Below are 23,990 nucleotides of genomic sequence, written 5' to 3'. Positions count from 1 at the left end.
TCAACACAGTGACATTGATGACAATGAGTACTGTGTTCAAACATTTTCAAACAATTCAATCTGCTCATGCAGGACAGAGAGTAGGTAGCCAAGCTGGTTGTATTTTACTGATCTTTCCCACAGATGAGTATGTTCTGATATCACCTTCAATGCATCTGAGTGTGATCATTCATCTCTGAAAGCCAGTTCCAATTGGGTCATGCAAAATTGTCATTTCCTTTCCTTCAAAGGAAGATTCAAAGGGATGCAACAGATAGTCATGCATTCTTCAGGAGGGCTGGCATAGTGGAGACAAACCCAAAGACTTCTATGCTGTTAGGTGTGAAAGAACTCAAGAGAACTACCTACACAAGTATTTAGATGCTAGACTAGAACAGAGTGTGCCTGCAGCCTACTGACTGATCTGCCAGCGCCACATGCATAACCATGGGCAAATAACTTAGCTCTTTGACTCAGGTTTTTTGTCTATTAAGCAAGGATAATAATTCTTACTATATGTTGTGAAATAACTTGAAATCTATGCAGTAGATGTGTAATGTGACTGTTGAATGGTGGCATTAATTCAGAACATTGGTGACACTCAGATCTTTGCCAACTCAGGCAGGAGCTACTTCTATAAGATGCTGGATAGTGAAGAGTTTGGAGAAATTGAGTAAAGTAGTGAAAGGGGCAAGAAGCACTCATCTCTCTTAAAGGACATTCCCATTTTTGGATTTTATTGTACTATCTTATTAGGTCTGATTCCTGAGCTTTGTGCCCTGATTTTTCAGTGATAAAAAGTGACTTTTGTTCTCATTTCTCCATTTCCACATTTGATGAAAAGAAGACTGACCATTTCAAGGTAATCGTTATCCTCGTAAGTGCTTGTTGCTCTACTCTTAGACAGTGGTTGAACTTCAGACCTATCTTTATAAATGAGTTTACGGACACAAGTATTTCAGCCATCAGAAGGCTTTAGAAGTAAGCAGGTAGTGTGAGTTGAGTCCTGCCAGCAGCCAAGCACCTTCAGGGCCACTTGTTCATTTCGGAGAAACGGGAGAATATAGGAAAGGAAAATGCAAGAAACATGGAGTCAAGATAAAGACAGTTGAGCAGGTGAAGGAAAGGGTTGGGGTTGGGGGTGGGCACCAGCAAAACAAGAGATTCAAAGTGATGCAAAGACAATAACTCTCTTCCTCCCACAAGCAAAGAGATACCCCACTAATCTCAAAACAATGGCTACTCTGGATAAGCCCTCACCTTCTTCCTCTACCCCAGTTTTTACTGCTCAACATCATGTTATATGACATAGAATATCCATTCGGACAATTTGGATCACCTGTCCCTCTGTGTTCCCTCCCAGATTCTTGCCTGCCCCCAGTCTACTCTCATTTTTTAGAGGGGCAGAGTGGAGAAAAAAGAGAAAGCCTTGACACGATGCAAGTACTGTCAAACCATAGCCAAACTATTAATGTCTTGCCAACACTGTTTTAGTCACAAATCCAGAATCTAGCACTGTGGAGGCTTCTATGAGGAAGGTGAACTCTATCCCAGACAGACCCAGCACATCAGGAAAGAGATGAAAATAGTCAGAAGCTGCTAGAGCCAGAACAGCCAGAGTGATTAGGCTGAAGCAAAATAAATTACTCCCCCACAGAAATAAACATATTCTCAAACGACAGAAGGCAGTACACAGCCTTCAGAGAATGAGCAAAACAGCGAGGGCAGGCATAGATCCTCAATTCTCATCCAGCAGGCCTGTGTGCATTTTGGAGGAGCCTCCACCCAGTACTGTGGGAAGCAAAGTGGTTTTTGTTTCAATGGACAAAATTTTTGATGGCTTTCTGACAGTCAATTGCCATGGTTTATTTTGGATAGAGTTGTGAGTAAGGGGGATTAAAATACTGTGTTTGTCTTACCTCTGAGAGAGCATGGCTCCTCACAGGGCACTGCACCTGCCCTCTGCAGACAGAGGTACGCTGTGATTTCCTAGGATGCTCATGGTGCCTCTCGTGCTGGCAAACAGCTCTTTTCCATGCCTACAGCTATTCCTGGCTCCACCACTCTGTGGTTTTCCACAGCCTCTGAATGCCTGATTATATTCGCTGACTTCACACAAGCTGAGCTCTGCAAGGCTTTTTGGAAAAGAACAGTTATTTTATGTCTTCATATTTCTCTGTACAAAGAGAGCAGCACATTATCCTAAAGAAATATAGTAGAGAGAGAAGAGTTTACCCTTTAAATAGTCAATGTGCTGTTTTGGCTGTATCTAAAGATCAATGCTTACAGAGAATAGATGTGTAAATAGCTTTTACTATAGTTCTTCAGAGGTTGCTTTCAGAAAATGATATACTACTCCAGATGCCTAAATAGTAAAAGATATTGACTGACTGGAGAGAGTTCAGAGCAGAACAGTAAAAATGATCACTTAGCACAAATGTTTTGATTTATTAAAATAAAAGAGAGAGAAAAAGATTAAAAGGATAAAATACAGCTTGAAGCTGAGCTAACTGATGAGCTAGTGAGAACACAGCCCTTCAGAAATATATATCACTGATGTAAACACCATGAATAAAACAATTACATATGGCAGCGCACCACAGGGTAAGCAATGACACATTTGAAACAGTCCTACAAATTATTCTTCTATAATTCAAACAAATTAAAGGGGAGTTGAGGTTAAATCATCTGTCAACCATTTCTGTGCAGACCTACTCAATAGAATTGCAGAAGAGGTTGAGTTTGGACACAAAACAGGATGAGCTTCTAGCACTTCACAGAAACCAAATATATTTTTTCATGAAATGCTTGGCTTTCTGCAACATATTAAACAGCAATATTCTCTTTTATAGCAAGAAAAATAAAAAGGACAGCAATGTTTATTTAATCACAAGATTAAATGGATGCTGGCAGTCTTTATACTGTAGGAAATTTCCTGCTGATACCAGCATGCCTTTTACCTGTAGCAGAGAAAGAGTGAGAACCTATTTATAACAGCAAAGCCTCAGAAGTCTGGGTGCATACTGCGACTGCAGGACAGGACATTTTCACGTCTGTGCCAGTACTGTTCAAGATCCATGCCTCCTCATGGCACATAGCACAATTAAAACTTTACGGTCCAGACTCCCCCACTCAAATGTATACTGCAAGCCATTTCCCAATATTCATGATTTTATAACGATGTGTTCAGCATCCTTACTGGAATAGAACTTAAGACAAGGATGTTGTTATGCTAAGTGCTGTGTAAATGAAAGACAAATAGGTAGTCCCTATTAATTGATAATCTCAGTAATTAAGCAAGGCATAACAAGCAGAAGACATAAGAAAATACAGAGGAGCATTAAGAAAACATTTTCCATTTCCTGGACAGCTGCTCTATCTCTTATAGAAGTCTTAACACACAAAGTTTTAGCATTATTGCTTTTCTTTTGCTTGTTTGCGGTTTAATACACTATCTTGCTTTGCAGTCTGTTTAAACACCTCCTTCGGGCAAAAGCATTACCTAATATTTGTCAGCTTCGATTCTTAAGGTCATTTTTTTGCTACCATCTTATCAAATAGATCAGTTACAACATTTTGCATTCAACTGCTGAATGCCCGCTCACATTTTCTGACCTGAATGGTAAAAAAAAGTTCTTTGCCATTGAGTATTTTTGTCTTTCTTGCAGTGTCACACGGATTCAAAGAAATCAACCTCTGGATAGAACTGGCTGAATGACTAATCTTCTATCAGCAACTGAAATAAAAAAACTTTCTCTTATTTTCTTAGGTTACCTCGATAAATTGGGGCTATTTTTATTATTTTTTAGTATAAAATTATGTATTAATGAATTACAAGACATGAGAACTCTAAAATCAGTGGCTCCCAAGAAAATTTCAGAAGAAACTAATTAATCTCATCCTTTGTATGTACTGTATTTCAACCTTTAATTATCAAAGCATGGCAATGGCAGCACAAAACCTCACAATGAATGCCATGACAACCCTAGACTCTAAAGTGAAGAACCAATGACTTTAAGATATGCTTTATTTTTCCACATGGATAATAATGAACTCAATCAAACTGGGAGGAACTGTCAATCTGTCTGAGAGTAGGAAGGCCCTACAGTGGAATTTGGACAGGCTGGATCACTGGACTGAGACAAATGGGATGAATTTCAGTAAGAACAAGTGCCAAGTCCTGCACTTTGGGGGCAGCATGGGAAGACTTTGCAAAGGAAAGGGACTTGGGATTATTGGCTGAACATAAGCTCAAGTGGCTAAGGGAGACTTGAGGTCTTATTTACTATATGACAAGTCATATAAAGCTTGTCCTGAGTACACACATATATATGGAGAGAGGGAGACTTATCTTTCTATTTATAAACTTCCTAGTAATATTCTGACTTAACCAAATATATGACTATGCTGGAAATATTATAGAATTTACTTTTCCAGTATCCAGGTCAGTAAAAGTAATAATATTACTCCTCTTTTACCCAGGGGGAAGGAAAGATTAGAATGACTTGAGACAAATTATTGAGTGTCCTGTGGTTTTGGCAACTTAATTTGAGATGCATAGATTTGGGTTTATTCCTAGTAGATGCTTTAAAAAAAAAATCTAACAAAGTTTATATAAGCTTTTACACAGTCAAATCGTACTTTCAGTCAAAGGAAATAGCAACAAATCCACCCCTAGGGGGGTATCTGGCAAATAAATATAGTTAGGTGATCTCCAGAATGATTCTGAGTAGTAGTGATAAGTGTTGGGGAGCAATCTTGCTTGTTAGCTTCAAATCACCATACTTGTCCTTTCTCTTCTTGCTGCCCCCAGTCAGTGTTTCACCACTCTTCTGACTGGATTACTCACCACACAGATGGTTTAACCACTGAGCACAGAGGTTCGTGCAGTGATGACAGAAAAATTGCATCTTGCTGACTCCAGAAAAAGGGCAAAGCTTTACTGCAGAACTTGTGAGCTGTGGAAACTTCTCCACCATGAAACAGTAATAATGCAGAAAATTGATGTTTCTGTCGTTCTGGCATTTCAAAAATAAATTTATTGCAACGGAGCTCACAAATAGTAAGTAGATAAATATAAATCAACTGTAGATTATAAGCCATTATGAAAGATGCATCTATGTCTTGGCGTTGGCAAAATGGCAAACATTTTTTAAAGGACAGTTCCAGGGCACTTGATGTGCTGAGAGTACATTTTTATTTTTAATCTTTATTTATAGAAAATAAATGGCTGCTTGAAGAGTACTGGACAGGAGTGGGATGGCATCCAACAACTCCATAATGGTAGGAAGTTTACACTTTCAGTGATGCCAGTGACAACCCCTCCTCTGTGACCTAAGGGCCACGACCCTATGGACTGGCTGGAGAAAGGCTGGCAACAACAGGATTTGCAGTGGGCTTTTAGCAACCAGTTCTCCAGAATTCAGTTCTGTGGCTGTTGCTGCTGAATCAAGCAGAAAGGTGAATATTCTGTGTGGCTTTCTCTACAACCCCTTCCTGCCCTGTTCCCTTAGAGGCACTGCTGCCCTGGGGAGCCCTGAAAAAAGCTGGCTGAACAAAAAAATCTTCTTTTACAAGAAATGGCACTTAACATGTTTAAATATGAGGAACACCTGAGGTCCCTGGGTTAGTTCAGACCAGAGCAGAGGAGCTGAGGGGACATCTCATGGTGGCTTGTAGCCCCTCAGGAGGGGAGTGGAGGGGCAGCGCTGAGCTCTGCTCAGTGTGACAGCAACAGGGCCCAAGGGAATGGCATGGAGCTGCGTCAGGGGAGGGGCAGCTGGGAGTTAGGGACAGGTTCTGCATCAGAGGATGGTCCGGCCCTGGAACAGGCTCCCAGGGCAATGGTAACGGGCATTCACCAAACTAAGTGGTTGTTAAAGGAAGGGGAATGTCATCCAAAGGGAATTGGACAAGCTACCAATGTGGGCCCATTTGAACCTAAGGAGGTTCAACAGATCAAAGTATGCAGGGTGCTGCACCTCCCTTAGGGCAGTGTAGAAGAGAATTGGAGAGGAACTCATGGAGAGCAGCCCCTCGGAGAAAGACTTGGTTCTGGTTAACAAAAAAGCTGGACATGGGCCAGCAGCATGTGCTTGTGGCCCAGAGGTCCAACTGCATCGAAAGAGGGGTGGCCAGCAGAGTGAGGGAGGAGATTGTCCCCCTCTGCTCAGCCCTTGTGAGGCCCCATCTGGAGTACTGCGTCCAGATCTGGTACCCACAGGACAAGAAAGATGTAGAGCTATTTAAGTGGATCCAGAGGAGGGCCACAAAGATGATCAGAGGGCTGGAGCACCTCTCCTGTGAAAACAGGCGGAGGGGGCTGGGCTTGTTCAGCCTGGAAAATAGAAGATTCAGGAGAGACCTCTTTGTAGCCTTCCAGCACTTCAAGGGAGCTTATAAGCAAGGTGGAAACTGACTTTTTACATTATCTGATAATGATAGAGCAAAGGGGGATGGTTTTTAACTAAAAGAGGGAAGACTTAGGTTGGATATTAGAGGGCAGTTTTTTACTATGAGAGTTGTGAGGGTGCTGGAACAGGCTGCCCAGAGAGGTTGTGGATGCCCTATCCCTTTAGGTGTTTGAGGCCAGGTTGGATGGGGCCCTGGGCAACCTTGTCTAGTATTAAATGCGGAGGTTTGTGGCCCTGCCTGGTAGCGGGGGGGGGGGTTGGAGATTCATGATCCTTGAGGTCCCTTCCAACCCAAGCCATTCTATGATTCTGTGTGATTCTGTGATAGGAATACATATCAACAAGCTTATGGAGGTCACTCTTGCTCCTGTTCACCTGAACACCATAATTGCATCTCCACCGTTAGGGGTACAAGATTTGACTATGGACACAAGAAGATAGCGAATTCAATCCGTCCACAAACAAGCGGCGTACGGAACGACACGGAAACTGCTGCCCCCGTGGCCAACGGGAGCTCGCGCTATGGGATAGCCGCTATGAAAAACGCTGTTTTCTCGCAGCTCTCAGCCGCCGGCCCGGCGCCAGCCCCGTGTCCAATGGGAGGGTTTTGAGACGGACTGACTGCCTGAGTAACCAATCAGAGAGAAAAGAGCCGTGCACAGCGCACTGTGAATGGCTGCGACGTCTGGACTGACGTGAGCGGCATGCAATGGAAGGTTGGAAGCGGGGAGGGACGCGCGCAGTTTGAATCGGTGTGGGAGGGGCGGAGGCCGGCGGCGGTGGCAGCGGCAGCGGGGCGTGAGGGGCTGCGCTGCTCCGCGTCATGGCATTTGATCTGGACGAATGTTTGCGACGGAGCAAAACCCGCTTCCAGACGTCCATCCTCAGCATCTTGGAACGGGTGAGAACCGCGCTGAGCGGTATGTGCGTCCCGACTGGCGACCGGCCTGCCTGCCAGGCCGCGTTCCAGTGGCAGTGGTGAGGCCCCACAGGCCGCGCTGCTGGCGGGTGGCAGCGGCTGGTTTCTCGTGGACGTCGCTGCGCTGTCACGAGCTCTGGCAGCTTCCCTCAGGGGGCTTCACCTCACAGCCATTTTGTGATAAAGATGCGGGGACTGCGCGCTTGGGTGCAGGCATGCGTGTGTTTACGCCGAGCGGCCAGCAGTCACGCAGCTGCTGTGGGTCACGTTCTGGGGACAGTGCTGGGTGCTGGCCTTAAAGTTGAGGCGGCTTGTGCCCCGCTGTCTTCATCTGGCCTCAGGCTGGGTGTTGTCATTCGTCGTGAGCTGCACATCTGTGCTTGCTGGCTAATTCCAGGCGACTCCTTGTAGCGTTTACCGCTTTAAGAACTCTTTGAATCCCTGCTTTTCCCGTTTCAGGTTTATATTTTGAAATTAAATGGCTCATGTACATGCTTAAAATATATGTGTTTTTTTTCCTTGGAATAGTGTTTCCAGATGCTGGCTTCTAACTTCCACCAGTAAAACAACACGCTGAGAGTTTCAGTCGAAGCAAAATTACGTAAATAATGTAAAATTATGTAAACTATGTATAAAATTCCAACTAAATTTGTTTTTAATCATTTATCTATATTTAGGGGAGAAGAAATCATTGAGAGCAGCCCTGCAGAGAATGACTTGGGGGTCTCGATAGGTGAAAAGCTGGACATGAGCCAGCACTGTGCTCTTGTAGTCCAGAAGGCCAACAGTATCCTGGGCTGCATCAGAAGAGCGGTGGCCAGCAAGGAGAGGGAGGGGATTGTCGTCGTCCCCCGCTTTGCCCTTGTGAGGCCGCATCTGGAGTACTGTGTCCAGGCCTGGGGCCCCCAGCACAAAAAAGATTTGGAGGTGATGGAGACAGTCCAGAGCACTAAGCTGATCAGAGGGCTGAAGCACCTCTCCTATGAAGAAATGCTGAGACAACTGGAGTTGTTTAGCTTAAAGAAGAGAAGGCTCTGGGGAAATATCATCAAGGCCTTCCAGTATTTAGAGGGAGATTATAAACAGGAGGGAAGTCAACTTTTTTACATGAGTAGATTATGATAGGACAAAGGAAAATGGTTTTAACCTAAAGGAAGGGAGATTTAGGTTAGATGTTAGGGGGAAATGTTCCACTCTCAGAGTGGTGAGGTGCTGGAACAGATTCCTCAGAGAGGCTGAGGATGCCCTATCCCTTTAGGTGTTTGAGGTCAATTTGGATGGGGCCCTGGGCAGCCTGGTCTGGTGATTGATCTAATGGTCCCTGCCTGTGGCAGTGGGATTGGAGTTAGATGATCTTTGATGTCCCTTCCAACCCAAGTCACTTTATGATTCTGTGTTTTATTCTAATATTTAATTATGTTTTTATTTAGTATAATTATCCTTTTGAGGATGACTTCGTTATTTCCATGGAAACCCTCACTTACGACACACCTGATGGTAAGAATTTCTTTCAGCTTCAATATTTTTATTTACATGCTGTGCATTTACACATAATGAAGTATGCAGCTGTTGGCAGTTACATAATGGAAGAGATTTCAACAAATTCTGGTTTTTGTCTATTCAGGAACTTCATTTCGCCTGTGAACTTTGCTATGAGTGTAGTAGTATCGGGAGGAGTGGCTTACATGCACTTTTTCAGTTCCTTGCATACTCTGTTTTGGACAACAGGAAAACAGCAATTAATATTTGAATGACTTGTAATGCCAGAATCAAAATGCTGAAGGCTAAAACAAAGTAGTAGAGGCAGTAGCAGGAAGTTGATAAGCATGATTGGGTTCTGTAGTTTCAGCTTTGCTTAGTATTCTTAAGGCTGCTCTAAGTTACACATTTCTAGCGTGTCAGTTGTCAGGGTAGAACAGATAAGTAGTGTCATTTTCACTGAATGTTTGTGTACTTAGCATAAATCTATATCATGTTATGCCATGTCATATGTTGCATTGTTTCATTATAACTGTTAATCTGTTATAGAATGGCTAATACTTACAGAGAGGGGAAAGACCTGTAATTTAGTAGCATGGTTACTGAGGGGTGAAGCACTGCAGGATTTTATCCGTACTAAATTGTGGATTATAATGTGTAATTGACATGTCAGTTCTTGTAGAGAACAACGTAGGCATGAAGTGCTACCACGGCTTCAAGCTCACTGTAATGGATGCACTGAGTGCTCACCAAAGCTGGGGGCAGAGTGAAGACTGCGTATACATACAGCACTGTAATATTCAGTCTTCAATTTGGTTATAGTTTTAATTCAGTAGCTTCTATGCACATGGTCTGTGATTATGGATTTCAGTACATAAAGCCTTTAGTATGGCTCTAAAAATCCTCAAATACCATGTAGTCTGCATGAACTAAATAAAACTTATTTACTGAAACAAACTAATGTGCTTTTTCATTGCATGCTTCATAGTAGATGGTTTGTTAATGCTCGTTGCTTTTAGCTTAGTGTTGTTAGACTAGTGGGATGGGGCTTTTTGGTTTTTTTTTAAAACCAACTTCTCAATTTTAACTTGAAATTACGTTGTTCACTTGTTTTGTTTTCCTATAAAATTTTGTTTCAACCATTGTGTTGAAGATTGTTCAGATTTGATCATTTTGTTACTACCACTCAATACAGATAAATAGTTTTATAAGAAATGCTGTGTTTGTATTAATGTTTTTTGTGATTTCTAGGACCAAAACAATGGGGAGATCTATCAAGCAAGGAGCTTAGAAAACTATTTAAGGTACCTAATAATATAGTCAATATTTCTGTCTCTCTTTCCTATGTATCTATAGGAATAGATTCTAATTTTGTTGTGCCACTTAATACATACAAGAGGCAACAATCAGTGACATCAATAACTACTTTAAAATAGATTTTTAGGATGGATTGGTTAAGAATATCACACGAGATGGATGGAAGTAGGTGACTATATATATTAGTAAAGCTGGAAAAGTGTTTTCTATTTATAGTGTTGTGGGCATGTTTTCTGTTTTATTCTAAGTAGAATTCTATTTTTATTCTAAGTAGAGATGTTATGCATACAGTCACTTCTTATTCTGTTTCCTGAACTGCTCCATAAGAGCATAAAAGAGCTTTGTCAAAAACTCAGCGTTTCTCACTAAATATAAAGAGCTGCCTTGCTGCCATGCTTTCTATGTTGTCTGTTTTTAAAAAAGAAAAAAAGAAAAGCAAAGCAAAGCTGTGTAGTGTGCCTTACTACCTGACACAGAAGCTGTTCTGAGCCCCATAGTGCAAGGAGATGAGGGTGAAATTCAGTCTTGGAGCTTAAGAGTAGATTTAATGGAAAAAGAAATGTGGCTGTATTTCTCTTTTATGTGTATCACCTACTAAACATTGCAACAAGGCAGTGTCTGCACAACTTTTCAGACTTAATCCATTAAGAGCTGTAAGAAGAATTCTATTTTGGCTCCTCATGTGTGCCAAGGTAACTGTGGTATATGTTCTTACAGTGATTTTAACAGTAAAAGTATGAAAGATCAGACATTTTTTACTGTGTATTTGTGGCTTTGCTGGAAAGGCCTTGCAGAAGCTGAAGGAAACTGAATGGTTATTTAGGAAGTGCCTACTTGAAAGAAAATGAGGACTTCAGTTGAAGCTACTTCAGTATTCTAAGATTCTTCTGACATTTCTTTTTCCTGTTTCTAATTGCAGCGTCATGTAAGAAGTCAAAGGACTGCAGGTAAAGTGCTTAAAATACAAACCCTGTTAAATTCTACAAAGTCAAGACTCTTTTGGATAAGTTGGCCTGTTGACCAAAAACCCATACTAATGCTTATGTTCATAAGGATTCTGAAACCCAGATGAAACATTTAAAATGAGTAAATAAATTCTGATTGACATTGCTATCATCACAACTTGATTAAAATAATGTCCTCTTATCAGTTATATAGACAGGCTTTTGTTGTATTGTTTAGCCTTGTCAGATGTTCACTGAATCTACAAATCCTACCCTGAGTTTGGTGTCCGTGTGGAGGAATTTGGAGTTTGCTAACTTTTTGAAAGGAACGATACAAGTAGACATAGTCAAAAATACGTTAAAAGAAACTCACCAAGTTGCATGATGAGTAATCCAAAATTTAGCAGATTATTCTTTGAATGAATTAGGCTGCCTGCTGAAAATGTAGATATTTCTTTATGGATCAATCACAGAATCATAGAATCACCAAGGTTGGAAAAGATCCACAAGATCACCCAGTCCAACCATCCACCCATCACCAGTAGTTCTCACTAACCCACGTCTCACCTCATCACAACATCAAAACGATTAAGTACCACAAAGGAATTTAAATCAAGATTGCACATGTTCTGTTGCTACTTAGTCTTCTGGTGTTCTACTTCTCCCTTCACATTTGTTCTTAAAAGGAGCTGTATGTTCCAATAAAGTAAAAGTTTTTTTTTACAGGGGTAAATGACAGGGGGATGTTATGGTGTATATAGTACAGAAACTTCTATGCTGGATATGTGAAGAGAAAACAAAACCCAATGTCCCTCTTTCTCTCCTCATAATTCTACGAAAAATGTGTCTGTACAAAGTTCAGGTTCATGTACCTTGAATCATTCTACAAAATTAAAATGTTGATCTGGGAAGCAAGGTTAATTATGGTATAATTTGAATACTTCAGAGTATTTACAGGAGTCAGTAATGTCTGTGTGCTTCAGTTAGATGTGAGATGTAATAAAATAGAAATCCCTCATGATATTTGACATCAGTTTATCTGGAAACAAATACAGAAAAAGCAAGAGCAGTAAATTCTGCACCAAGCAGAAGCTTCTTTAATCTCCGTCTTGAGTAGGGTAAGCATGTTTGCTAAGTGCATATGTCATTTTCAGTCTTTAAGTCTGAGTGAGTCTGTCTCATCCACCCAGTCGTGAGAAGTCCTGCTATAGTCTTAGTATCAGCATTGTCTTTATTTGAAGATAAAGATCCTCTCTTTTAGGAAAGATCACGTTTCTGTTACTTGCGCAGTAAGAACATTAGGCAATAATTTTTATATTTACGATATACAAACTTCATTGTAGCTTGTGGATACTTTTTCAAATCTAATGAGATGACAAGAGATTTAATGTGTGGGTTGTTTTTTTTTTTTTACAGCTGTGTCAAGCAGTTTTCAGTAATTTTATTAACGACAGTATCTGGCTTAGAGGCTAATTATGAAATAAGCTTATGGAGAAGTAAGATTTGTGTGAAGATAACTGCTCCCCTAAGTGTGGATTTTATTTAAATTGGTCAGTTCAATGCTAGTGTTCTAGTAGTTAATATAGAATAATACAGAAATTGAAATGTGAAAAGAGGAAATCCTGCTTCATGAGTTTTACTGAAATATGGAGTATCTTATACTCTATATTTTTTCTACTACTTATGAAAAAAATGGGGGAAAATAATAAAATAAAAGATTGCTAATGGACCTATCTGTAAATGAAGGCAGGCATGGCAGTTCTGGAAGGTTTCCTTGCAAGAAAAACAAAACAACAAAAAAAGAAACATTATGAACACGCTGTAGAGTTTTCATGGAATTGCAGAATATCCCCAGCTGAAAAGGAACCTTAAGGATCACTGTCTCCAACTCCCAGCTCCACGCAGGACCATCCAAAATTGAAGCCCAGTGTCTGTGAGCACTGTCCGTACAGTTCTTGAACTCTGGCAGCTTGGGAGGTACTGCTAGTACTATTAAAGCATTAAACATATGCACAAGCAGAGGTGACCGACTGTCACCATCACAGAAATGTACCACCCAGCACCTCAGTGTGCTCACATACACTGTTTGGTCTTCAGCAAACATCAGTGAATGTCACAAATAGCTGACATTTGTTCTGCATGATGGAATTCAGTTCCACACCTTTGCTTCATACGCATTCCCATGTCAGATGCCATTGTGTCAGACTGCCCCACTGCTGCCATCTGTCACATGGCAACAACATGTAGCAGAAGGCTCAATCTTCTGCCATACCACCACCTGCCTCTGAAGTTGTGGGCTAATGTAATAACAAAGGAGGCATTACTTTTGGAGAAGCCATACTACTTTAATTTTGCATTACACAAGATCTTTTTGATTCTTCTTGATATAAAACTTACAGTTTTGCATGAATTAAACTATGACTGTTTAATACGTAGCATTTAATGATTGAAACAGTAGTTGCATCAATATCATTAATGTTTTTTTAAATACATTGGTGTACATTAGTTTTTTCATATAAAAACAACACTGAAATTTGCCCTCCTATTACTTGAGCAGAATATAAGTTATATATTGAATGGTAAAACAGACTTTGTCTGCAAATTTGGAAAATGTGATTTCTTTTTTTTCTCAACTTATGCAATAAAATATAGGAAAGAAGTTTCGGAGGATTTTGTAGCCTTGATTCTCTGAAATTTCCTTTGTCTTTTGCACTCATGGGATAAATGAGTGTAGTTAAGACTCTGGTATCTTCATAGAATGTGATTATCTACTCTTTCTCCTATGGGTGTACTAGAAAAAGACTGGAAAGGCTTATAGCAACCTCAGTGAGTCGAAATCAGCTTCTTAGAAGTGGGGGATTTGGATTCCTTGGTTAAAAGTTGAATTTGTTTTGTTGTTTTTTGTGTGGTTGTTTTTTAATATATAGAAGATCAGCAATGGGTCAGGATGACTGTTAAGGAAAAAGGGCATCTTTAGTTGCTTTAGCTAAACCTTTTTTTGGTTGGTTTTTCTTTTTGTCCATCTGTAGTATTCATACAGGATGCTTCACCCTTCTCAGTCAAGGCAGTTGTTTCTTCCAGTTATTAGACACTATTTTTGTTCTAAAAGTATATGAAGGATGGTATAGAAAAACAATTCTCACCTGCACTTACAAGTATTGTTCTATAGTTAATAGGGAAAATAATTAGGACCTACTTTCTTTGGTTTCTTATGGCAAATGAATTTTCATTGTTCTTTACCTATTCGAGGAACAAAAGTGTTAATTTTATTTCCATGTTGGCTCTTAAAAACATCTTCTGAAGAAGATGGATGCTTTGTTTTCTTCCATTCTGTGCCGTGCCACACTTCTATACTAATAATTAATTTTCCAGGGATTTGCAGTCTTGTTTCAAGAAACTTTGATAATCTGGCTGGTATACATTTCAATTCTAATAAAATAGTTGTACTCAAGTTGGATAGATTGCAGAAGCCAACCCTCTGATTGATCACAAGAGGATGCAAAATTTTGTGGTCTCCTCTAAAAAAAAAAGTGCTTCTGGTCATATTATTCTTTATCCTAACTCTATGATAGCAGCAGCCCACAGAGCTTTAGGTGACGACTGCAATAACAGGGAACAAAAAAGGAATGTGGTGTTATCTGGGAAAAGTTTTCATTCCGATTTAGTGATTTAAGAATAGTATGAAAGATGTCAGGGGGAAGTTCTTCACAGAGAGAGCAGTGAGGTGCTGGAACCTCGCTGGAGGCTGCCCAAAGAGGCTGTGGATGTTCCATCCCTGGAGGTGTTTAAGAGTAGGCTGGATGAAGGCCCTGGGCAGCCTGGTCTAATATCAGATCTGGAGGTTGGTGGCCCTGCCTGTTGCAGGGGGGTTGGAACTTGATTCTATGATTCTGTTAAAGCACTATGGTTTGGTCAGTTTCATAACCAAGAATTTTTTCACTCACTTTCCCTTTCAGGGATTTTCTCCTCTGCCAGGATTAAAGGTGATAATGGAACAAATATATAACAGTCAAAGAAGCCAATAAATTGGGGCTTACAATGCAGTCAAGTGTTTTATTTATCATGAAAGACTGAGGCTTTAGCTAGTGATGATTTGAACTATCTGGCTACCTCTAGCAAAACCATTTGGAGAATTACTTGTAGAATATCCAAAAATTGAGTTGGAAAATTTGCATTTGTTTTTTAATATTCTCAAGTCTCACTTGGCAATTCTCAAACTTGTCTTAATAGTAAGAAGAGAGAAAAGCGTGCCACAAGAAAGCGACAATATTTGTTTCCTTACTGTGTTTGCTGGGATAACTAGAAATGTAGCAGGAAGGAAGTGGGAATGGTGTATGAATATGCTATCAGAGCAATGCTTTGAAAATATTCTACCTTCTGAAATTTTTAGCGTATGTCTTGAAGAACTGGCGGCAGACAAGTTATATTCACTCTTCTCTGTTTTCCTCAAAAGTTATTTATAAGCCTATAAATCACGTTTTTCAATTGGACTTGAAATGGAAATGTAATACACGTGGAAAGCTTTATTGTAGGAAACAATTTTCTGCAATGAAACATCTTTAGTCAGTGTTATTACACACAAAATATTTCCATGAAATTTGTTTTTTGTTTCTGAGCAAAACTAAGTTTCATTTACTGTTTAAGATAAAACTGCAAGTGAAGAAAGTGATGCTGAGATAGTGTCAGTGAGAAGAAGATTTGAAGACATTCACTTCCAGGTAAAAATTTCTGCTAACATAATAAAATAATTTTGTGTTTAGTAGAAATTGAATTACTTCTATAGCTTGTATTTGCCTGAAGAGTTAATGCACTGTCAACAGAAGACTCTCTGCATTGTGCATCTTAATGCTTGTTTATAGTCAGTAGAGCAAATTAGAAGTTTGTATTGTTCTCCATGACATTATTTATTGAAATAATTATGATGTTTGAGTATTAGTACACCAGAGAAAACAATATGCTGCACAGAACAGGCAAATCTGATAAAAGCTGTTGTAGGTATGCAAAAGGAATAACCAGACGAATCACAAAGTAAAAACGCCTTTTAAATATGATTGTTCTTTTCAGACAGTCTAATATAAAGTGGGAACAGGATTTTAAAAAAGTAAACCTGAAATAATGACTAATGTAACAAATGCAGAATAGAATCTAAGGTTGTTTTTTGCCAAAGCTATGCTACGAGTATCAGGTCTACCCAAACTAGTTATGAAGTAAAGTACAATACTAAAAAGTATTGTACTAAAGTACAATAAAGTGCAGTACTTCTTGTGTGTGAAGCCATTCGAATCCTGTGTTCTGCTTGCTCAGAAACAATTGCCAGAAAATTATTTACTTTTCTATTTTGTTTAGCAAAAGTTCTAGACATTGACTTGTATTTTCACTATTTAAAAAACACCTGTCATTTATCACCAAATCGCTCTGTAACTTATCACTGGAATTGTTTTGCTGGTTTTTATGGAGCTTTTAGGAAATTGGTTGGTTGGTTTGGTTTTTGTTGTTTTTTGTTTTGTTGTTGGGTGGGGGTTGAGTTGTTTTTTTTTCAGTCAGTGGGTTCCTTGGATCAAAAAACTAGCTACTTATCTCTGTTTTGACATACAGTTCCTTCTTGAAACTTTTTTTTAATAAGTAAAACATACATTAAAACATACATTAAAAAAATAACTTTCATGATCATTAGAAATCCTCATCCGAATTGGAGTTGGAAATAAAACTAAGCAATAAATTTGTGCTTTCCTGTGTCAGTGACTTCTTTGTATTTAAATCATTATTCTTTTTTTTCCCCTAAGAATCTGAATGTAGATGATGTGAAAACACAAGAGAAAGTACTGGTTCAAGTAGATGTGATAGTACAAGATGATGCAAGAAGAATTCCCAAATGGATTATGGTAACGTATTTCTCCTGCTCTGTTAAAAGTTATTTGCTATTAGAAAAATACAGTGATTCCGTAGCTATCTGTAGCACAGTGAATCTTAATATAACTTCTCTGCGGCTTGCTGCCTGTGTAAACCACAGTATCTCAAATCTTTGATGGCAATGATTATAAGAAACTTAGCAGACAATATCCAAATACTTCTTTGAATTCTATTCCTGCTTCTTTTTACTCTGATGTATGAATTGGTTTTCACTTCAGTAGATCTTATGAAACGCCTCAGTTTGAGGTTTTTAGGGGAAAAAGAACTAAGATTTTGAATTTAATTTATTTACAGTACATGCTCTAGCATCCATTTCTTACGATACATGCCAGAGATACATAGATTATCCATATAAATGTATATAACTTCAGAATTTATATGGGGACGTGTGTGTGTGTTAACATATGGATATATATATATCCACATATAAATTTTCGAATCTGGGAAAAAAGATTGAAATATACTGTGTGATGTAGAAGCTGCAAAGATTATAATAACTTCCCGAACTCTTAAGAAATCTTTCTGAAGTCTTAAACTAGACTTTTTCCTCGTTTTATAATTTCAGTGTATAGGACCTAGAATACTGAGGGGAGAGCAGAAGGAGTCATAAATAAAATGTTGGTGTTACTTTTAACATGCAAAAAATCCAGGATAAATTTAGGATTCATGTGTCTTTTTTACTTTGTTCATTTTTCAGCTAGAGCCTTCATCAAGTCATTTCACTTCACCATTAAGAGAACTGAAAGGTACAACTATATCATCTAGGTGTGGGTCAAATATGTTGGTTATTAAATATTACGAACTTCAACAGTAGTATGTTCAATTTAATGAAAGCGTGACTATTTTGTTACTGCATATATTTGATTCAAGGATTGGCTTTGGATGTGCTGGAAGTCAAAGCAGTATTTTTCACTAGTACCATGTCCAGACTTGATCCTGGAAACTTTACATAGAATTTTGATATAAATGTTTCAAGCCTGAAGACTACAAAAAGCACGATTCTTATCGTGCTTTACCTCAAGGGCAGCTGCACTGGTACTGGTTAAACACAAAGATTTCAAGAAATACAGAAACATGTTAAAATCTGTAGGATGAGGCTGTGCCTCCTGGTCAGAAATTAGAGAGTGAAGCAGTCTGCCTCTACAACAAATGTATTTACTATCTATATATTAAGCTACTTTAAAGTTGTTTGGTGAGTTTTTTTTCTTTTCCCAATGCATTTCATTTCTGTCTTCTATAATCTGTTAAGTCAATGTCATTAAGCAAAATCTTTTAATTTCTCCTAACCAATGGTATGTTAATAATTCATTTAACTTGGCAAAGAAGCTCAATGATATAAGATAATATCTGTACCACATGCAATATTTTAAGTCATGTTACTGAAATGTCTTAATTGTTTTTTTTCCTATTTTGAATAGGCAACCAAAGCAGTGTTTGCAGAAAGAAAGTAGAGTTGGCAAACGAATGTTCTTCTTCCAGCCCCTACCAGTTACAATTTTCTGGTGTTCCTATGTTACCAGATACAATAACTGTACCCAGGCATCAATATTTTCAAGAAATGAATGAAACTTGCTATAATAGTACATTGGAAGAATGTCAGTCTGCAGATGAAAGTTGTTCCTGGAGTAATGTAACACTTGCAGACTTGTATCCTAAAATGGTAGAGGTGCTGACAAAGCGTATTACAAGGGAAACTCAGAAAAAAGCATTTAAATACATGTTTGGACACTATAAGAACAAAAGAGGGCATGCTAGAAGACCAAAGCTCAGTATCACTGTAGAAAAAATAAGAAAATTCAGACCACTCAAATTGAAGAAAGCACTACTCAGCATATGCAGCAGTAGTACAGACATCCAGAATCAAACTTTTGGAAATAATATAAATGAGAATACTGGACCTTGTGATGATCAGTGTTTTATTAATAACTCATCTGGTCTGGTACCACTTTCATACAGTGACACAAATGAAATGGAAATGGAAATGGACTGCTCTGATTCAAGTTTAGATTATCATTTGGTATTTAGAAAGGACCAAAAACTTTCTGAACAGAATGCTAATGCTTTGGCTAGAATGGGAGAGACTTTTCTAGCAGAAGATCAATTACAGACTACTAGCTCATTGAAAAGTTCAAAATATAAGAAAAGTGGGAACTTGACTTACAAACATTCTTTGGAACCACCTTTTAGAACATCTTCTACCAGTACAGGATCGGTGGCACTTCATCTGGCCAAAAAAACTCAAAAAAATGACTTTCCTTCTGACGATACATCAGGTTTTTGCTCATCTACGTGTAGTATTGTTAACAATAGTAATACTTTTACACCTATCAAAGACTATTATCGTGCATCAGGTACATCGCTTATAAATCCTGAACTAAAAATTTCTGAGAGGCAGAATTCTTTCCAACGCAGACACTCATTTTCCTCATTGTCTATGAAGCAGAGTCCTTCAGAGACACCCCAAAAATACGAAGATGCCTTTGAGAAACTCTACTACAAACTGCTTTCCAGAGGAAGCCAAAAGCCTTTGACATTGACAAAACCACTTTCAAACTCACAGAAGCTTGAAGAGAAAGGAGGAATAATGAAGAATACATTCGGTGATTCTGTGAGATCCAATACACAGTATGACATTGCATTTGAGAAGATTTATCAGCAGTTGTCTAGTGAGGTGGTTCCTAAAATTCCTGGTTTCCAAAGGGCTTCAAATTTAAGGAAATATGAAGGAATACAGATGTCAGAAACTGTAAATGCTCTTGTTAACTCACCTGTTCGATCTTTATATACAATTCCCAGAGTTAAGAGACTAGGAAATTTTCAAAATGATCTTCTTTCTTCACCAGTAAAGCGACTGAAAAATATACCTGAACATTTTTTTTCAACAAAATGTCAGCAGACTTCTCACAAGAGATATGGTGATCTTCAGACAGTTGACATGGATTCTGCTAGCCTACACAATGGCAGTAACACCAGATTTTTTAACAGTCACAGCTGTCATCATCAGGTATTTAAAGATCTTGTGAAAATGATTGTTTTGCCTATACTTGAAGAAACACTTAAAAAATTGACCAGTGTTGAAAGGACTTCAGGCTATTGACAGCATACTTCCAGCACTATTTGTTTGGTAATTTTGTGAACTTGAGGAGATTTGTTTGCTAAACAAATATTAGTAAGTTGTGTTAAGCCTCCTGTGGGGAACCTCACTGCTTAGTAACTTTGAAAGTTGTTTTAAAATCCTCACTAAAAGATTTTCTCATGTTTTTAGTACACCATGTCACTGGTTAAGATCATTTCAGACTGACCTTGCTGATTAACATATTGTCCTTCTGAAATGATTGTATTTTATTTACTACATACATGGATAAAATGAAATTAAGTTTTTTTGAGCTCTGCTGGAATTACCAAACTTGTTTTAAATCAAGACCTTATTGGCAAGCTCCTTGTTGCCTCTCTAAGGCAAATAGTGAAAAAATAACTTCAGTTTTTTTCCACTGACATAGTAGGTTGATGCTTTCTTTTCAGGACTCTGGGTTTCACGCTTCTTCAGATAAAACTTTTCTTGTTATTCCTGATGCTTCAGTGAAAGGTTAGTTTCAGAGGCTATATGAATTACTGATTTAGCAATTGCTTCTTTAAAGAGTATATCTATGGATTTCCTCTGTAAACACATATTTCTAGGTGACAGCTCTTCTTCCTCAGTAATAATTAGATATGCTTAAGTTTTACTTCAGTAAGTAAGGAATCTAAGTAGAAATCAGGGTTTTCTGAATTGCATGTTAATAGCAGTTTAAGAAGCTTTTTTGTAGGGGTTTTTCTACTGAAGTATTGCTTATTATTTAGTGGTTTTCTCTTTTTCTATACTGGTGGTGGTTTTTACTTCCTATGTGTAAATGTTCAGCAGAAAATTGATAGTTTATTAATAAGCACTTGAATAACCAAATGCTTTTGATTGGATTCTTCAGCTGTGCAAAAAATCTGCACTTGCATTGTTGCATGGCTGTTGTTACTTGTGTAATTGAATTTAATTACTGATCTGAAGAAGGCAACTGTTGGTGATTCAGAACAATAGAATTTTATTCAAACTCTAGACTGAAAAGCTGTATTAGTTTAAGATTCTAGATACTAATTTTATAGTTTTCTTCTAATAATCTGATTTTGGTTAAAGCATGTTTATAACATAACCTGAACTTTTTTTCCTAGCTTAGTAAAAATCACCAGTATTTATTTTCTGTACTTTGTTTTTATTGATCTCTGGTCATCAAATAACTAATCAAAGTGTAAGGGAAAATGTTGTGGAAGATTTCATGAAATATTGTCAACTACAAAACAAAGAGAAAATGGTAAAAGAAATGAATTTGTTTGCATCAGTTTTGGGGTTGTTGTTTTTTGTTTTTGTTTGCATTGTTTTGTTTGGTTTTGTTTGCATTTTCATTACTGATTCATAAGCTTTACAAAGATTTTGAATATTCCCATCTGTCTTATTTTACTTTCCTCAAATTTTAACTCACTCTTTATCCATTCATTCCTCCTTCCCCCCTCCCCCCCGCCGGAATCATCTCTTTCTTCTGCTTTTATTTCTAATGGTCTTGATAAGCTAGTTTTTCAGAATGCTTATTCTTGAGTGTATTTGAGACTTACAAGTATCAGGTATAGCATGTTTTTGCAACTGGAATTTGCCACAACCTTTTTCATTAGAATATTTCCATATGGAAATTTGCTTATTGAAGTATATATATATTACTACCAGACCAGTATTTTAACCATATACTACAGTGTTTGTGTTACTCTGCATAGTTCTTATCCTTTTCATAATATTATTTTCATCACCAGAATTGGAGAATGCAGATGTCCACTCAAGTTGGCCTAGGACAGTGCCAAATTACAGTAGACCTGGAAATGCACTGAAACGCCGCCAAAAGTAAGTTCCTTTGGAGAAAAGAAATGTCAGAAATTCTTGCTGTTCTACTTTTATGTTAACGGTATGGAGGTTGTTGTTGCTTAAATTAGTACTTCTAAAATGAAAATGGCCATGGATTCTTGAGAGAGCTCAAACTAATCGAACCTGTAGATTTGAACATGAGGAGACAAGTGTCTGTGGACAAAACTAGCCAGAAGCCAACACAGAGAGTTAATGAAAACAAGATTGCCTGATTGAACAGCTACTCTAGTAGCTCATTTTGTGTTCATTATAGGGGGTACTTCTTATTTCAGCCATGATTAACTGTAGAATATTTTTGACTCAGGCTATGTACTTGAGCTGACAAGTCTTCTCAGATCCTTAACTTCTGGAAAGTTCAGTGTATTATCATTCAAATAGACTGTCACTATTAGCGATAACAGTTTTCTCTGGAACAAGAAAACTTCTTTCAGAGCCCTGGTTACTGGCTTATGACATCTATTTTTCATAGAAAATATGAAGGCTCCTCAAGTTTCTGATCTCCTGGGTTTTTAATTATAGGCCAATTTAATAGGCACAGAATTAAAAAGCATTAGAAGTTCTCTAATAGTTTTGCTTCATTTTATAAAATAATTTTTAAATCTTTTGCCAGAAGGTCCCATTTGGCACCACAAAATTTGCTACCTTTCTGGTCTCAAAGCCAGTAAATACTTTCACTGTGCTTGAGATGATCCAATCGCTGATATAACATTTTTCTGACAATATGCAAATTCAAATTTCAAAGGAAGCCTGAATGTACTATTAAGCTCTTTGTATGGAAAACATAATCAGAAAGACAGTTCATTATTTAGCAATTAGTAATTGTTCAGAAGGAAAAGGTTTTTCTTTTCTTATTGCACGCAAATAGAGAAGTTTCAGAAAGCATAGGAAATGAGAATGTCAGAGTGCTTTCTTGCAGAGCCATCTGCATTAGAATCTATTTTTTCATTCATTAATTGTGCAACTGCACATTTGCTGATTTGTAGCTAAACGAACTGTAAAGTAGCAAGATTCCCTAGGCCTGTGGTGTGAGACTCTTAGCCTTCTGTACTGGTAACAAACATCCCAGGAGTGAAACTCTTTAATGGCTTTGTAGCCAGTTGTGGAAGGGAAAGGACTGCCTTTATCTAGAAACTGATTATGAAAAAGACATTTCTGAAAAGAAAATGTGAATGTTTTCCTATAACTACATTGCTACACATCAGTGTAAACCAAATTCATTTAAAATAGATATTAAAAAGTTACTCCTTCAGCTGAACACACATATGAAGGCTGCAAGGAGTCCCACTGCTGTTCACAGTCAAGGTGTTCAGATATCTCGCTTTAGTGATTTGTTTGTTTCATTTTGTTCATTAAGTAGTCAGCAAATACAGTATTTTTGTGTAACTTTCTTTGTTCTAAACAATTATTTTATATAGGGTATCCAGAAAACTAAGCTACACCGATGGAAAGGACCGAAATCCTGGCAATCCTTTAGACAACGTCCTGATCAAAAGTCACCAAGGAGCCTTTATGGCATACAGAGAAAACAACATTGTTTTATAGTTTTTATTTGTGGTTCGTTTGTTTTCTCAAAAATCACAGATGTATTAATACCACTTAAGTATTTTAAGGAAGAAATCCTTAATAGATAGGAACGTTACTGTTATATACAATTAATGTTGATTTATTCTTCCCTGTAACATAAATCTTCAGGAACTAACTCCAGCCACCTTCTTACAGTGCTCTTCATAATTCTTGGGCTTTGTCAGGTGTTGCAAGGAACCAGGTTTCCTTTCTACAAATTTATTTGAATTATATATTTAGCAGTATTTTAATATTAGAACGTGATTTGTATTATCTTTTTATCTGCTGATAAACTTTTATGATTCAATTTTGATTTTAATCTTGATTCTTAATTTACTAGTACTAAGACCTTAACAAACTCAGCGTCTGCTGAATTCTGCTCTATTTCTGTTGTGCAGACATGTCAATACAAAATAAACTAGGTTGTTATGTTCCTCTATGTCCTATCAAAATTTTACCTGACATACTGTATATTCTCAATAAATACATGTCCTGAAGAAATACCTGCTTGTACTGGAAATGCTGAG

General features: G+C 38.0%; 1 protein-coding gene across 2 annotated transcripts; it reads left to right on the top strand.

Annotated features, from left to right (window-relative positions):
* Positions 1-7,126: 7,126 nt before the first annotated feature.
* Positions 7,127-23,964, top strand: HJURP (Holliday junction recognition protein). 2 transcript variants are annotated; one of them, XM_010721126.3, is made up of 11 exons: positions 7,127-7,293; positions 8,742-8,808; positions 10,042-10,094; positions 11,027-11,054; positions 15,696-15,769; positions 16,835-16,933; positions 17,659-17,707; positions 18,380-19,965; positions 20,484-20,547; positions 21,792-21,879; positions 23,316-23,964. In XM_010721126.3, the coding sequence occupies exons 1-11, from the start codon at positions 7,216-7,218 to the stop codon at positions 23,440-23,442; spliced, it is 2,313 nt and encodes a 770-aa protein (XP_010719428.2). In that variant the 5' UTR covers positions 7,127-7,215; the 3' UTR covers positions 23,443-23,964. The 2 variants fall into 2 exon arrangements, with proteins under 2 accessions (XP_010719428.2, XP_019475274.1); XM_019619729.2 differs by having other exon boundaries at positions 7,226-7,312.
* Positions 23,965-23,990: the final 26 nt, after the last annotated feature.

The sequence above is a fragment of the Meleagris gallopavo genome, chromosome 1 (assembly GCF_000146605.3).
Source record: "Meleagris gallopavo isolate NT-WF06-2002-E0010 breed Aviagen turkey brand Nicholas breeding stock chromosome 1, Turkey_5.1, whole genome shotgun sequence".
NCBI lineage: Eukaryota > Metazoa > Chordata > Aves > Galliformes > Phasianidae > Meleagris > Meleagris gallopavo.
The sequence above is the reverse complement of the archived record's forward strand: the minus strand, read 5'-3'. Positions and strand labels throughout refer to the sequence as shown.

Bases quoted from the DNA above. Each gene is read 5' to 3' on its own strand.
- HJURP (XM_010721126.3), top strand. From the start codon at position 7,216: ATGGCATTTGATCTGGACGAATGTTTGCGACGGAGCAAAACCCGCTTC. The intron at 7,294-8,741 runs GTGAGAACCGCG...GTTTTTATTTAG, and splicing joins TCCTCAGCATCTTGGAACGG to TATAATTATCCTTTTGAGGA. The intron at 8,809-10,041 runs GTAAGAATTTCT...TGTGATTTCTAG, and splicing joins CACTTACGACACACCTGATG to GACCAAAACAATGGGGAGAT.